A 13,987-nucleotide genomic window follows, 5' to 3' on the forward strand; every position below is an offset into this window, starting at 1 on the left:
TCTGAAAGCATGCCTCATATTCTCAGAACTCTAAACACAAATCAAAAAACATAAACACAATTGGCAAAACCCCTCAATTCTCCTCCAAAATGAAACTTCACATTCAAAACAATGTTCTTTCTTCTCAAAATGGTATTTTGATTTCAAATGACACACACAAACCATCATATGAATAGACATTTATAAGAACCAGTTGAACACTGATGTGCTCTTTATAAAACACTATAATGAATGGAGAACACTTCTCCACTCATCATAATGACTTTGCTCTTTATTTGGTTCAGTGTTACACTTACTACAGACAGTACATATATAAGTGTGTAGTAAAATATTTTTAGTATATATATATATATAAAAAAATTGTTTTTATAGTCAGAACACACAAATACACGATAACAAATATATTTTATTTTTTTACAACAAAAACAATGTACGTACATCCCAACCAACGCAAAGTTGCACAAACAGTGGTGTACATACAAAACAACAGAAGAATTTACTGTATACAGTTACAGTAAAAAAATGATGCTGCATCTTCTCTTCGGTTTGGGTCTGGCCACAGCACCTCATCCACATCTCAAGCAATGTTTTTCAGTCCAGTCATGAAAAGCATCAGCTGCTATATCTCGACATGCATCTTCCATAGCTTGGAGAAGGGGTTTACACATTTGTGACAGGTGTTTGCACATGTGATGAGTCAGTGTTCATATTTGAATGGCAGTGTGTTCCTTGTGAAGACAAGAGATTTTTCTGCCCGAAAATTGTGCCAAATGCAGAGAATTGTGTGTAGTGTTTTGAAAAAAGTGTGTTTTAGAACTGCAATGTGAGTGTAAAGCAGGAATTGTGCTTGTAGTTTAGCAGAATTGGTTCAGGGGGTTGGTGAATGAGTTACATGTTGTGGTCATTGTGTCTCAAGTACCAATATTTGTGTGTAAACAATCGAGAAAAACTGTAATAGGATTTTATTTGTGATCATACAAATGTTTACGTACAATATATCGTTAAAATAAGTCATTTTGTGCACAAAATGTAAAACAACATAATATACATACAAAGAGAGACAGAGTTTAGACAATCAAATGAAAGTACACATCGCATCCCTCGGCTTCATGAGCATCATGCCCTTCATATATGATGTAGACATTACAAGCTAATAGTGTACATATTGTCTATTTGCATGCATAAATGTGATAAGTACATTTTCCACACAGTTCTCGAATGCATACAGTTTATATTGTAGGCTACTGTTGTATATGTTGCATTAAATGAGAAGTACATGTTAAACAACACAATTACAGAGTATAGTTAGAATACAATATCAAGGTACAAAAATAAAGTAAGCGGGAAACATGATGCTTACAGTAATATAACAGTTTTTTATAACCGAAAACATGTAAAGATCCTTTAAAAGAGCATAACCCAAAAATGACCCTGACATCCAAGCCATAATATGGTCCCTAAAACATTTGTTTGTTACATAAACATCTTAAGCGCTGTTGTTAATAAAAACATAGTAAGAAATTATAAATTATTGAGTCAACCAATAAGTTAAATGATTAAAATGGTTATCGTAAGATATAATATAATTATAAATTAAATACTATTTCTTTTAGTGATATTTTCATTTCACAGTACATTAAAACCATCTTCATCAAAAACACGACAGCTCAGTGTAGCTGTATTTCGTGCAGTCTGCTTCAAGGCCACCAACAAATTCAGAGCAGGGCAATTCCAGCATTATGGACATGACCTTTTGCGTTATGGATGCGACACAAAAATGCTGAGGGAATCTCTTCCTTTTGTATATATTGGACCATCTGTATATGTTTTACTAAAGCCTTGTTGATAGAGTCTAAACATAAGGAAAAGCCAGTCTATGAACACATTTTCTATTTAAAAAAAGCGAAATGAACATGCCTCAAACTTTGTAGGATTTCTGTGAATTAAAATGCACAAATCTGAAGCAATAATACCCAACAAAGGAAGAAGGAATGCCTCTTTGTAGAACATCAAATTGTTACTTTGTTCTTCATGTGTTCCATTTATGAGGAATATGTACCGTTATGGATGTGACAATCCTGAAAATGGCACTTACACAAATATGAAAAATCATACACTAAAAATAAAGTAAATGCTTTAAAAACTCACATGGGTATTTGAACCACCAACTGTTTATACAGTATAGGTGCTGTTAAAAACTGTTGGTAAAAACGTAATTTCTTCATGGTAAGGTTAACATTTTCACGGAATTGCCCAGCCTTCATTTTAGGGACATCCATGTTCATGCTTAAAGGAACAGTTCACCCAACAATGACAATTTTATCATCATTTACTTACCCTCGAGTTGTACCAAATCCGTAAAATGTTTTTGTATTAACTTTTACGGAAAGATATATTTTGGAAGAATGCTTGTAACCAAACAACTCTTACTACCATAGTAGGAAAAATTACAATGGTTTGTCTGCTTTTTCACATTCTGCAAAATATCTTCTTTTGTGTTCAACAGAACAATGAAATTTATAAAGTGTTTTTTTCCTACTATGGTGGCCAAGAACTGTTTGGTTTATATGCATTCTTCCAAATATCTTTCTCTGTATTCATTTGAAAAAAAAGTTATACAGATTTGGAACAACTCGAGGGTCAGTAAATGATGACAGAATTTAAATTTTTGGGTGAACTGTCCTTTTTAGATCAGAGATCCAATGATTTATTACATTCTTTTTCTGTTTTGGTTTTATTAAATCAGTCTTGAAGGTCAAAGACTCTTGGGAACTACAGTCATTACTGCATTAGACAGCTGCTGTTTGGCAGGAAGTCGTGCACATATGTGACCACAGCCTTTGAAAGATAAGTCATGGTACCATAACTGCCACTAGGGGCGCTGTCATAAAAGAAGTCGCAGATTCCTGTGGCAGGATCTTTCTCCAAGAAGTACTCATTGGCCCCGTGTGATCTCTGCGACAAAAACAGATGTTGTGAAGTACAACCTTATGGTTCTCTGACCTTAAAAATCTTTTGATCTTTCTTCACAACATTTATAAACAGGAATACATGGGAACTTCTTTATTGGTTTACTATTATCATCTGAAAATAAGTTGAAACAGGCTTTACTTGACTTTGAAGAAGTCTCCAAACTTTTGGCCATAAGTTATTATGCGCATTAAAATGTGAACGTAAGAATTAACATATAACATACAAAAGTAACTTGACGTTATACCTGATCCTGTTGGAAGAGATCATTGGCCATATGGACTATACGGTCGATGTGAATAATCCCACCGATATTGGAAATCTCCATTTCGGCCACAAGGGTGAGCACCATAATGGCCTCAACCAAGAGCTGTCTGTATTCTGGCTGTGGGACGTGATTGAGGACAGACTCCACGTGCACTGCAAACTTGATCTCTCCCTCTGTCATCTACAATAATGTATATTGTAAATACCGACATTCAAAATGAAAACAAGTAAAAATAGTGTTTGCAGTAACGCAGTATATTTTTGCATCTTATATTTATATGTGCAATCTGTATGTGTGCTTGTGAATGCACCTCGCTGGTGGTGGAAGAAGGCAAAACATATCCTGCAATCGACATGCCATGACATTTCTGCAGAATCTTCCAGACCTTCTGGTAGAAGCCCATGGGCACCCTGTTTATGGCTCCATCTAGCCTGCGTCGTCTCAGCCACTGGCCCTGACGCTCCTCCCACTGAAGGTGCGAGTCACCTGTACCGGTCGGAGATAAGATGCCGCTGGGAGTAGAGGGGCTGCTGCATCTCTAGAGACACATTCGAATCAGAAAAATTTACATCCACAAACATGCAATGTGGGAAAGCAGTAATCGGCGTTTAAAGATGCGCATGCTGTTGAAAGGTTAACAAGCAGGAAATGTGGCAAACACGGTTACGATGACATATCAGCCCATGTTATTGTGAGTGAAAAGACCAAGAGTTTAAACAAGAAGGAGTGATTTGTGATAGATATTGTGAAAATTACTGAGCAGCACACCTGGAAGTTCATCCCATTTCATCTATAATGATGCAGTAAAATCAGTCAAACTTAAATGTATGTCTACATATGCTACATATCAGTTTCTTAAATTCATCTCTCCAGGTTGATTCAATATTAAGAACATATAGAAATGGTAAAGATCTCAGCCTTGCTCATTTACAAACTGAAGAACGAGGGGTTAGTGGAGAGAAGTTTGATAGATTCAAATGGCGTTGAGTTACCGTTGAACGAGGGGACGTGAAATTACTGCTGATGGAATGACTGCTGCTATAGATCTACGACGATAAAAGCACAACATACAAACATTTACAATGCACCGAACCATGGAAACTGTTTCGAAGGAATTTTGCTAGTCTGTTGAACTGTTCAAGCTGCGACACCACATACAGAGGCAAGACTAAAAACCTGAAAACAAATGTTTAATAAGACTGAAAACGATGTGCGTGATATGGGCAAACAGGATAATACTCTGAATTTTCATGCTATTGCTGGTTATGGTCTGGAGTCTGGACAGACGTGATGAGACAGATACAGTAACTCTACGGTTTTAGCATTCCTAAACAACGATAACAAACTCAACCCACGCTTATGGGTCTGGAGTCATCGAGCTGGAAATAAAACAATGCAGAGGTTATTTAAGGTACACCAGAACAGAAATCTGCATCAGGTTAAAGATAAAAGTGTCAGGTAAGATTTTCAAACCAGAATAAATAAACACTTGTGTAAACATTTTTGGAGGTTTGCTCTTTCTTACTCCACCTGTTTGATTTGGGTCTTCAGTTTTCTGATTCCCGAGCGCTCAGTCTTGGTTGCACCTGTGTGTCCCAGCTCATGGATGGAAATAGCAGGACTTACGGCTGTGGACTGAATCGGACGCACTTTCACACAACACAGAGAGGTTATTGAAGCAAAAAACATGAGTGTGTTTTGAAACACTTTTTGATTCAATTATTTACAGTTTTCAACATTTTTGAATAATAGTAAACACATCAGTAACACAACCGAAACCACATTTCTGTTGCATTTACGTATTAAGTAGACCTATAGTTCACAGCAATTCATTTTAATCAATCTTACTGATCTTTCTCTATTTCATATTACTTTTAAGTTAATATCTTATTCTGTGTGTGTTTACTGTTCCATTTCCTGGTTTAGTTTTTTCTTGTACAGCTGCTTTGATGCGATGCTAATTTGACTCAATAAAATTGACTTGACTTCTGCATCAGTTAAACATTTTTAACATTTTATGAAGTCACTTTTTGTAGCATCTCATATGATGCATACATTTATAAACTGCTTAACTTTTACTGCAAACATTTACATGTTTAAAAAAAAGTTATTTTATCTTATTTAATAACTGCATCTTAAGAACCCAAATGGGTACCTGTCTTTATTATATGTAGTTATGAATTTTGAGTTCTGTATACTCACTGCTTCTCTCTACACCAAACTCTTTCCCACTCAGGATGTGATGTAATAGATTCTTCATGTCAAATGGACTCAGGCTCATAAGGCTCTCTGACGCCTCCTCGCCTGTAGGGGGCACATTGAGATTTAGTTCCTGTGCATAAAGAATATGTATGTCTGAAAGCATGGATGCACTCAGTCGTCTTTACCTGAACAGTGTAAACTGCGAGCGAGCTCTGTTGCCATCACTTGCATGATGAGGCCGATACGCAGGCGTAGCATGTCTCCGAACAGAGACGGCTGTGAGCGCACATACATGGCCAGATACACCATAATTTCCTGATCGGTACACATAATCCAAGACGTTAACCAAGAACGTTGAATACATTTTACACAAATGAAATGATTGTATGAATGCGTGAATTTGCATCACCTGTGTGAGAACCGCGATGCTGATGTCTTGTCCACTGGCCTCATAGATCAAGTTTATCAGTTCATCAGGGGGAAGAGGACTAAAATTTAAATAAGTAATTGAGTTTAGTTACGGGGAATCTTAAAATGACTTTAAGGAGCGGCTAATGGCACTCACACTGTGATGACCTTCTCCCTGGGCTCAGGAGGGAGACCCACCGTCAGCTGTTTATGATGCGAGATCAAATCTGTGCAGGCCTGGTGAACACACACAACCACAGGAGGAATTACTCAAACTATCCAAATATGTTCAGAAAATCAAAATCAAAACCTAGTGCTGGGTATAAATGCAACATTATACAAGGCAAATGTTTTTATTTTGTAGAAAGAAATCAGGCAGTCTTTGAATAAGTTGATGATATGACAAGGGTTCTCACTTCAGCTAGGACCTCCACTCTCTTCTTCAGGATGCCTGAGATGTAGCGGATGAGACCCCATTCCTTACACGCTCCTGCTCGAACATAAAGCTCCTCCAGCAGGGAGCGAACAGTCTCCTCATCTTCACCTGACATATATACCACCCATTCTGGACCCCTTCACAACACAATGAGAAAATAGCATGTATTTTATGACTGATGATTTAAATTCATATGAACATAATATTTGCAGTTGCTTGTGTACGTGTACTCACTTCATAGCATAGAGGACGTAAAGGATATCTGCCTGATCTTGCAGGGTTGGACAGTGCTTAAGCTGGTCAACCAGATAAGCAAAATCTGTGTCCCCATCAGCATCACGCGGCAAGTGCAAGTCCACACTATCCGTCTTCTGAGGTTACACAAATACACACATAAATATGAATGCAATACAAACAGAACAATAATGTGTTGAAAGATCATTTGTTTGCGTGATTGTCAGATCAATACTGAGAAAACTTGCCTTGGCATGGTGAGAAGCAAGGTGTTGTGGGACTTCGAGCAGATTCAGAGACTTTCTGTGTTTGCTCATTATGGAGGCTACAGGTAAATACATGGAAGGTTCTGAAAGACACAAGGGCTGTCAATGACACATAAACTCAATGAAACTATTCAAGTTTGACTTTGAGGGCTTACTGGGCATGTTGTGTCCCTGAACCTGGGCCATAAAAGACAGGATGTCCCTGGTAGTGTGTTCAGCGCTGAAAACGTTTTGCTGCCCCATCTGGATAGGAGGTAGGTGGAACTTTGTGGAAGTGGTGTGTAGGCGATCTGTGAGATACTGTTCAAACATGTCTCCAGAACCTACAGGGACCAAAGCACAAACCACACCTTATTGTAACACCTTATTATGGAAATAAAGTTCAGTACTCATTGCTGATGTTGTGGCTTCTTGTATTTTTAAATAATTTAAGTTGAAAACAATGAATGGAGAAATGATAAGCTCCTCGTTTTTTTGCTCGTTTACAGTGTCTATGAGCATTTTAGTTAATGTTAAGTATATGTTATAATACAATCATGTTTTTTTGGGAAAAAGCAGTGAGCTTATTGTGCCCCTCAGGACTACCTGAGGGCTCAAAACTCTCTTCGTCTTCTTCCTCGTCCTCATCAAGAAAGTTCTCTTCAGAATCTGTGTCCAAGAAGCTGAGCTGAGTGTGGAAGGAGGTGGAGAGGAATGTGGACAGGTTTGCCATCTGTACCCTTCAAATGATAGATTTTTTTTTCATTGTAAATAAATACAAGAATTTCTTTCTTTCTTTCAATCTTTCTTTCGTTGTATTTCTAACCTGGCACCACCAAAGTAGCCATCTTGAAGTTTGCGCAGGGTAGACAGAATACAAGGATCAAAACTTTCACCATCTTCAACTGGATCCAAAAAAGATCAACATATTAATAATTCCTCTGTTCAAATTGCAGCATGTTCTAATATACAAGTGCTCATGGATAAGCGTTAAAGTTTTACCCAGCATGCTCTTTGTGATAGGGAATGTGAGGCTAGGTCTTCCGGTCATACGCCAGCAGGAAGAGAGATAGGCAAGCTCGGTTCGCAACATCTCCACAATCATCTGGTTATCCAGGGCCAAGTAGAAGTGATGTTGGTCAATGAACTTTGACAAAGCAGAAAAAAATACACAGTTTTATTGGCCCTGGTCTGACAGGTTTGAGGTTTTGATCTATTTTAGTGTTCTAACCATGTGAGATTATGCCTTGAGTTATTACTTGTGGGGTGAATGTATAGGTACGATTTCGGATCTCGTAGAACTTTGAAGTTCCAAGGACACCAATGTGACGGTACGGCCGTCCACTCAGACCGAGCTTCTTACAGTTACCTGTTCAAAAAGAAAGAGACAGCCAATCCAATGATGATTTATCTGCAAAAACAACTGCAAAAATGTCATATCCCGTTACGGTTTGAGCCCCACCGTAGTTAAATACTTACCCAATTTTACATATATGTGGCTCAGGATTCGAGCCGGCATGACTCGGATGGGTGAAACCTCAGAAATTGTCTGAACCTCTATCCCATGATCCCTCAGCAAATCCTGGATCTCTGCCGATTCAGCCAATACACTCACTAAACAAAGCGAACCAAATGATAATTCCTTCAAAATATAGGAAATTTTGATTAACAAACTGAACATAATTCTGAAATAAGTTCTAAACAATAAACAAGGTTTATGAATGAAAGACAGAAAATTCACCTTGCACAACAACATCAGGCTTGAACCCTTTGGAGAATCTTCTATTGAGAGGATCAATCTCTCCAGGTGCCAGAAATCCCTAATAAAAATCAACAATTTGTCAGCAGCTGAAAAGATTACATATTACAGATTGCACGGAGTAAATCATGGTGTATCTATGCTGACATTAACATGTGCGCTCAATCAAAGACACTAGGTAGTGTTTCAAAACCTGGCAATGTACGTAAACATCTATTTTTATTAGATTCACTTGAATGTTTTTTGGGGTAATGCTCCATCACCTCAGCGAGCAGGCTGCCCAGGATATACAGAGACTGGCCCCACATGTGTGGGAGCTGGCCGGCAGCCACACGCTCCACGGAATGAGGGTTATTGTACTCCTCCTCAACCTAAACGAGACACAAACATCAGATGAGCAACAGATGAATTCATTTCACCCGTGATTGTTTTGTCACAGGAACTGACCTGTGCACAAATACGGTTTCAACCAGAATTACCTTTCAGTTACGAAGAACTAGATCAGCAACACAACCCCTGATATTGGGGCTGAGATAGTCAGAACTGCATTATTGTATGGTTTTTTTATCATAGCGCCACATAATAGTAATTTGCTGTTATAAATAAAAAAGAGAAGTTTAAATATTCTGCTAAGAAGGTTTTGGACAGGAGGGTCAGTCATTGACGACAGGCTTTCAGTTTTGGATGATGGATGTTTAGACTCACTTTATCAGCGGGTACGGCATAGAGTTCAGGCACCAGCCGAATCCCATGGTTGCCCCGTATTAAAACTCCATCAAGGGCTTCTCTGTATTCTTGTACCTATGAGGAATCACACAGCCGAATGTCAACACAATGAACTGCTTTCCCTGTGGCCAGCGCAAGTTGCTGCTTGATAAAGCAGAGATTAAAAGGCTGTTTTTGTACCTGCTCATGATCCTCATTAAAAATCCCATCCAGTATAAGGTAGGTCCAAAACACAGGCCATTCACATTCAATATTCTCAAAGAGTTTCAGTTCTGAAGAATCATAGTGAAGTCGAGTGGGGTCCTATAACAGGTCACATTATTAGTGCCAGGTTAAAAGCCACTAAGCGAAATACGAATCGGTCGATGGATAGTTACCTCTTTAGGGGTCCTGTATCCATCTCGGATAAACCGGCAACAACCGTAACGTCCCTAAAAAGAGAGATTACGTTAGATGTCCTGTCAAAATACTATAGACATTTCATCAAATATTTAATAATTTAATACTAAATTAAAACTACTCAACAGTTATTCATTCTTTGCAAAGGTTTACCTGAAGTTCAGTTTGGGCCAAATAACGTTTTTTTATGTTGTTGCCGCCTATACAAATGCAATTTAAATCACAAAAAAGTAGCTATATAAATAGCAAAAATAAAAACTACAAAACAACAACAAAAACAACTCTATTAGCACGTTTCAACCATTGATGTGAGTTTAGACTGGAATTGATAGGGAAACCTATTTGGAAACTGCTTTGAAACAAAAATAGCTTACAGATGCTTTAAGATTATAATCTTTATTAAATAAAGCTTATTCACTTATCCTGGAGTACATTACCTGTAGCTTGGTGATGATCTCACTCTTGGTGATATTGACCAGGTCCACATCTTCCACTGCAAAGGCGGGAAAGGAGATGACGGACAGCAGACCAGCATCTATCTCTTTAGAGGTGGAGGCTCGAGGAAGCAGGGAACACAGGATAGACTAGATATCCAAAGAGAAACAAAACCTTGAATGCAAGTGTATGCTGCTTTGAAGAACTGGCAAATGCATGATGGTTAATTCAAGTTACCTGACAATGTTCTACTTCATCTGGTAGAACATGAATCACAGATTTTGGTCCTCCGTAAGCTCCAAACAAATCAAGCTCATCGATGGCCTCTAACGCCGCCTAGTAGCACATGAACAGAATTAAATAAGCAATTTTGGACCAAGGAGACAGTGGAAAAGATGACTCTTCTACTGTACCTTGGCCATTCCGACAGAGCTGCCGTTCAGCTCAGGGATTCCCTGATTGGTCTTGTCCCCTCGCTCCCACATCCCATAATCCTACAGGAGAGTATGAACAGTGTGATGCTAGTCTGGTTTCGCCGTGAAAATACTTAATGACAGACAAGGACTTACAGCCACTTTATATGCTGCCTCAATGTAAAACACCGAGTTCTGGATGAACGCCACCTCATCCAAGTTAGAAATGATGCGTAGACCTGGAATAAGATTTTAAAGAATATACTTCAACAATCTCAATCAAATCTCTCGGTTGAATGTATACAAGCTATAGATGATTTTATTAACCTGATGCCGTCATCTGAGCCAGCGTGAGCAGGTACAGGGAAGTCGCATCTACCTGCAAATGCCCCCACTGGTCATCTCCAACCACCGTGGCGCAGGTTGGCGTATGATATTTGGCATGCAGACAATCCTTTGTACTCTGTGTGTGTTTGAACTTCTCCACTTTTGCAACCTGCAGGTACACGCACATGCTTAACCAGGTGTGTGGTCAAATGTGTGCACATGTGCTCGAGAAAGAAAACATATACCGATCAACGAAAGAAAGAACAGATACAAAGACGTATGATAGTCAGAATAGTCTAATAGGTCAGAAGTGAGATTTTAATGCTATACCTGTCTCATCATACACTGCAGCAGTCCCTGCATGAGTTTGACAACGCTCTGGAAAAACAAAATGCTGTTTTGATTTCATTTAGAAAACTTCTACAATAATTACAGCAGTGACCAAGAATAATTACAATACTCCTTTTTATTTGTGTGGCATATTTTGATACTGATATTACAACGCATTGCATTTCAAAATAACACTTTAACAATTCAATAACCCACCTTAAAATCTCAAATACATCATGAGACACATACATTCTGGGTAAAACCTTCAGGTGTAGCAAGCATCCTACAGTCTAGTGTTCTACTAAACAATGTTGACTAGCACAATAGGTGATATAGTTTTGTTTCACCTGCTCAAGCTCGTATGCTTTGGCTTTGTCCTCATCACGGTCTGCGTTTTTCCGGTAAGCCATGCCGAGTCCCCACACAGCCAGAATGCTGTAAACATTGTCTCTGACCCAGGCATCCTTCTGCTGCTCACTCGCCGGAAGAAGACCGGTCACTGGATTCTATATACAATGACCAAATCATATTATGAAATATGGGTTTTTTTCCTAATGCTAAGAACATTTACATTTCTGCACATTTGAATCACTATTTAACTTAACTTTTACTGATAATCATGCCGATATCACATACTATAACTCTTTATGACAGAAAAGTTATTAATTTCCGTTTCATGTTGAACACTTACTTGGATTGTGCATGAGTCATCAGCTCTGTTTTAGATAATTATTAGATAATACGAATATTTTCCTGACCCGTGGTTATTTAAAGGTGACCTTTGTTCGAGCCCTATTTATTTTTAGATTCCTCCTCTCAGAAAGGGCCCCAAGGGTGGAATGGAACATCAAACCCATAGACATACTTCATTATTATTAAAACTATTTTTTTAACTGTGCTGGATTTTGTTGTATGTTTCAAAACTAAGAGTCAGTATATACACTGGTCTTTTATCAATTCACTGTAATATGTTTGGTTCTGAACCGCATGCATTGTTTTTTCAGTGTTTGTATTATTACCACCATGGCCCGATCAATAAGGTTCAAGAACCTTTTCATCTCCAAAACAAAAATTATTGGAATCAAGTTTTTAGATTAGATTCAACTTTATTGTCATTACACATATACAAGTACAGTGTAACGAAATGTAGTATGCAAGTGATGCTGAAGAAATAGACACCTTTGTTGGCTTTATGGGCTCGAATATTCTACAACGCCTGATGTTAGAATGTCATATATTATTCATGAGATTTCTTATTCTATTTACAGGCTGTTTCTATTTTAAGTCGTAATTTCTCTTTTGTAGGCTTTTTGAAACTAAATAAAAAGTGAACCCCATTTCTATTATATTACATTGCTATTAAAACAGAATAGAATAATACAGATACATAATACACTATAAAATCTATCACATAGAATAGTCTTACATAGGATAAAAGGGAATGCTACAGAATGAATGGTGTCTGTGCAAGCGACCGAAGGATCTTTTGAACTCACCTGATGGCATAATATTGTTTCATGGACAAGTCTGGCAAATCCATCCAATCTCACTCCCGAATTACTGCGGCTCCTCATGCTGTCAACTTTTTATATGTTAACAACTACAAATCAAGACGTTTAGAAAGAGAAAACCTCTGTTGATAACAGGAGGAGAGCAGATCTGATGTCATTTATTCACGAAGAGTCATGTCCGCAGTGTTGTTGTCTGTCCTCCATACACTCCATAAGAACCAATACGTTATTCCTGCCACACAATCGGGCTTTTAAAATGCATCTTCAAGCTTTTAAACAGCTGTTTCATTGTGACAGTTCTGCGTGTTGGTAGAAATTGTATATCCTGCATGAACCCCGAGGTTGACAGCCGACATAAGCTCCGCCCGCATTGTGACGTTTACTGGCTCGATTGACAGGAAACCCGGAAGTATACTAAAGCCTACGCTAGCATCTAAAGACGGATGATTTACAGTTATTGTAAAAAGTCTGTGCCTTTAATGCTTGATTTATGTTGTTAACTAATTATTATTACATCCTGAACGTTAATTTAAATGTAGAGGTTTAGCTGATAAAAGTTTAACACGGCTTATGTTCTCCTCTTGACATTGGGGTCTGTCTACGGTACGCGCACTGGACCAAAAGCGAATTGTTATTGTTGAGTAGCTCCTCTCCTGATTGGTTCACGATTCGTGCAGAATAAAATGCATTTGGAGGGGAAATAAATATATGAAATAAAAATACAGATCATTTTTTTGACGTGAAAATGTTGTCATCGTTTACTCACCCTTAAGATGTTCCAACTGTATACATTTCATTGTTCTGCTAAGTACAAAGGAAGATATTTGGAAGAATGTCAGTAACCAAACAGTTCTCATCCCCCATTTACAGCCATAGTAGGGGAAATAAATACTATGGGAGCAAGTGGGGGAATCTGTTTGGTTACTGACATTCATCCAAATCATTTCATTTGTGTTTAGCAGAACGAAGAAATTATACAGATTTGGAACAATCTAAGGTTGAGTAAACGATGATAGAATTTTCCTTTTTGGGTGAACTGTCCCTTTAAGGTTGCATATACACAATCTCTCTATGTTACTCTCCATTGCAGACTTATGTAATAAAAATATATTGTATAAAGCCTATCATAAAATCGTTTGGGATTATAATAAATTCGCAAATCTACGTTGAAGCAAAATATGAATCTGCCACACACACATGCTTTGTTAGACTGTTCTCAAGACCATCTTGTGTGTTTCAGTAACCTTTTGCACAAAAGAGTTTGTTTTAAGAACACGCGTTATCATTTAAAACAAAGTTGTAACGTCAGCATGTTGAACCAGTG

The 13,987-nt window shown here is 38.0% G+C and overlaps 1 protein-coding gene across 1 annotated transcript; it reads right to left on the reverse strand.

Moving 5' to 3' along the window:
* Positions 1-947: 947 nt before the first annotated feature.
* On the reverse strand, positions 948-13,277 carry phka2 (phosphorylase kinase, alpha 2 (liver)). Its single transcript, XM_079482775.1, has 31 exons — positions 12,649-13,277; positions 11,500-11,658; positions 11,153-11,200; positions 10,823-10,991; positions 10,652-10,734; positions 10,496-10,576; positions 10,320-10,418; positions 10,085-10,231; positions 9,626-9,679; positions 9,429-9,551; positions 9,228-9,323; positions 8,786-8,893; positions 8,505-8,583; positions 8,243-8,377; positions 8,023-8,132; positions 7,766-7,910; positions 7,590-7,668; positions 7,370-7,503; positions 6,940-7,107; positions 6,767-6,867; positions 6,519-6,655; positions 6,265-6,421; positions 6,006-6,085; positions 5,850-5,928; positions 5,626-5,755; positions 5,441-5,542; positions 4,769-4,887; positions 4,231-4,284; positions 3,549-3,776; positions 3,218-3,418; positions 948-2,955 (listed from the first exon to the last, which is right to left on the reverse strand). Exons 1-31 carry the CDS (start codon positions 12,724-12,726, stop codon positions 2,782-2,784), a joined length of 3,657 nt encoding a protein of 1,218 aa, XP_079338901.1. The 5' UTR covers positions 12,727-13,277; the 3' UTR covers positions 948-2,781.
* Between the last annotated feature and the right edge of the window lie 710 nt (positions 13,278-13,987).

Source organism: Barbatula barbatula (genome assembly GCF_947034865.1).
Source record: "Barbatula barbatula genome assembly, chromosome: 20".
NCBI lineage: Eukaryota > Metazoa > Chordata > Actinopteri > Cypriniformes > Nemacheilidae > Barbatula > Barbatula barbatula.

Bases quoted from the DNA above. Each gene is read 5' to 3' on its own strand.
- phka2 (XM_079482775.1), bottom strand. From the start codon at position 12,726: ATGAGGAGCCGCAGTAATTCGGGAGTGAGATTGGATGGATTTGCCAGA. The intron at 8,584-8,785 runs GTGATGGAGCAT...GATTTTTATTAG, and splicing joins TGGGCAGCCTGCTCGCTGAG to GGATTTCTGGCACCTGGAGA. The intron at 5,929-6,005 runs GTGAGTGCCATT...TTTAAATTTTAG, and splicing joins AGGGAGAAGGTCATCACAGT to TCCTCTTCCCCCTGATGAAC.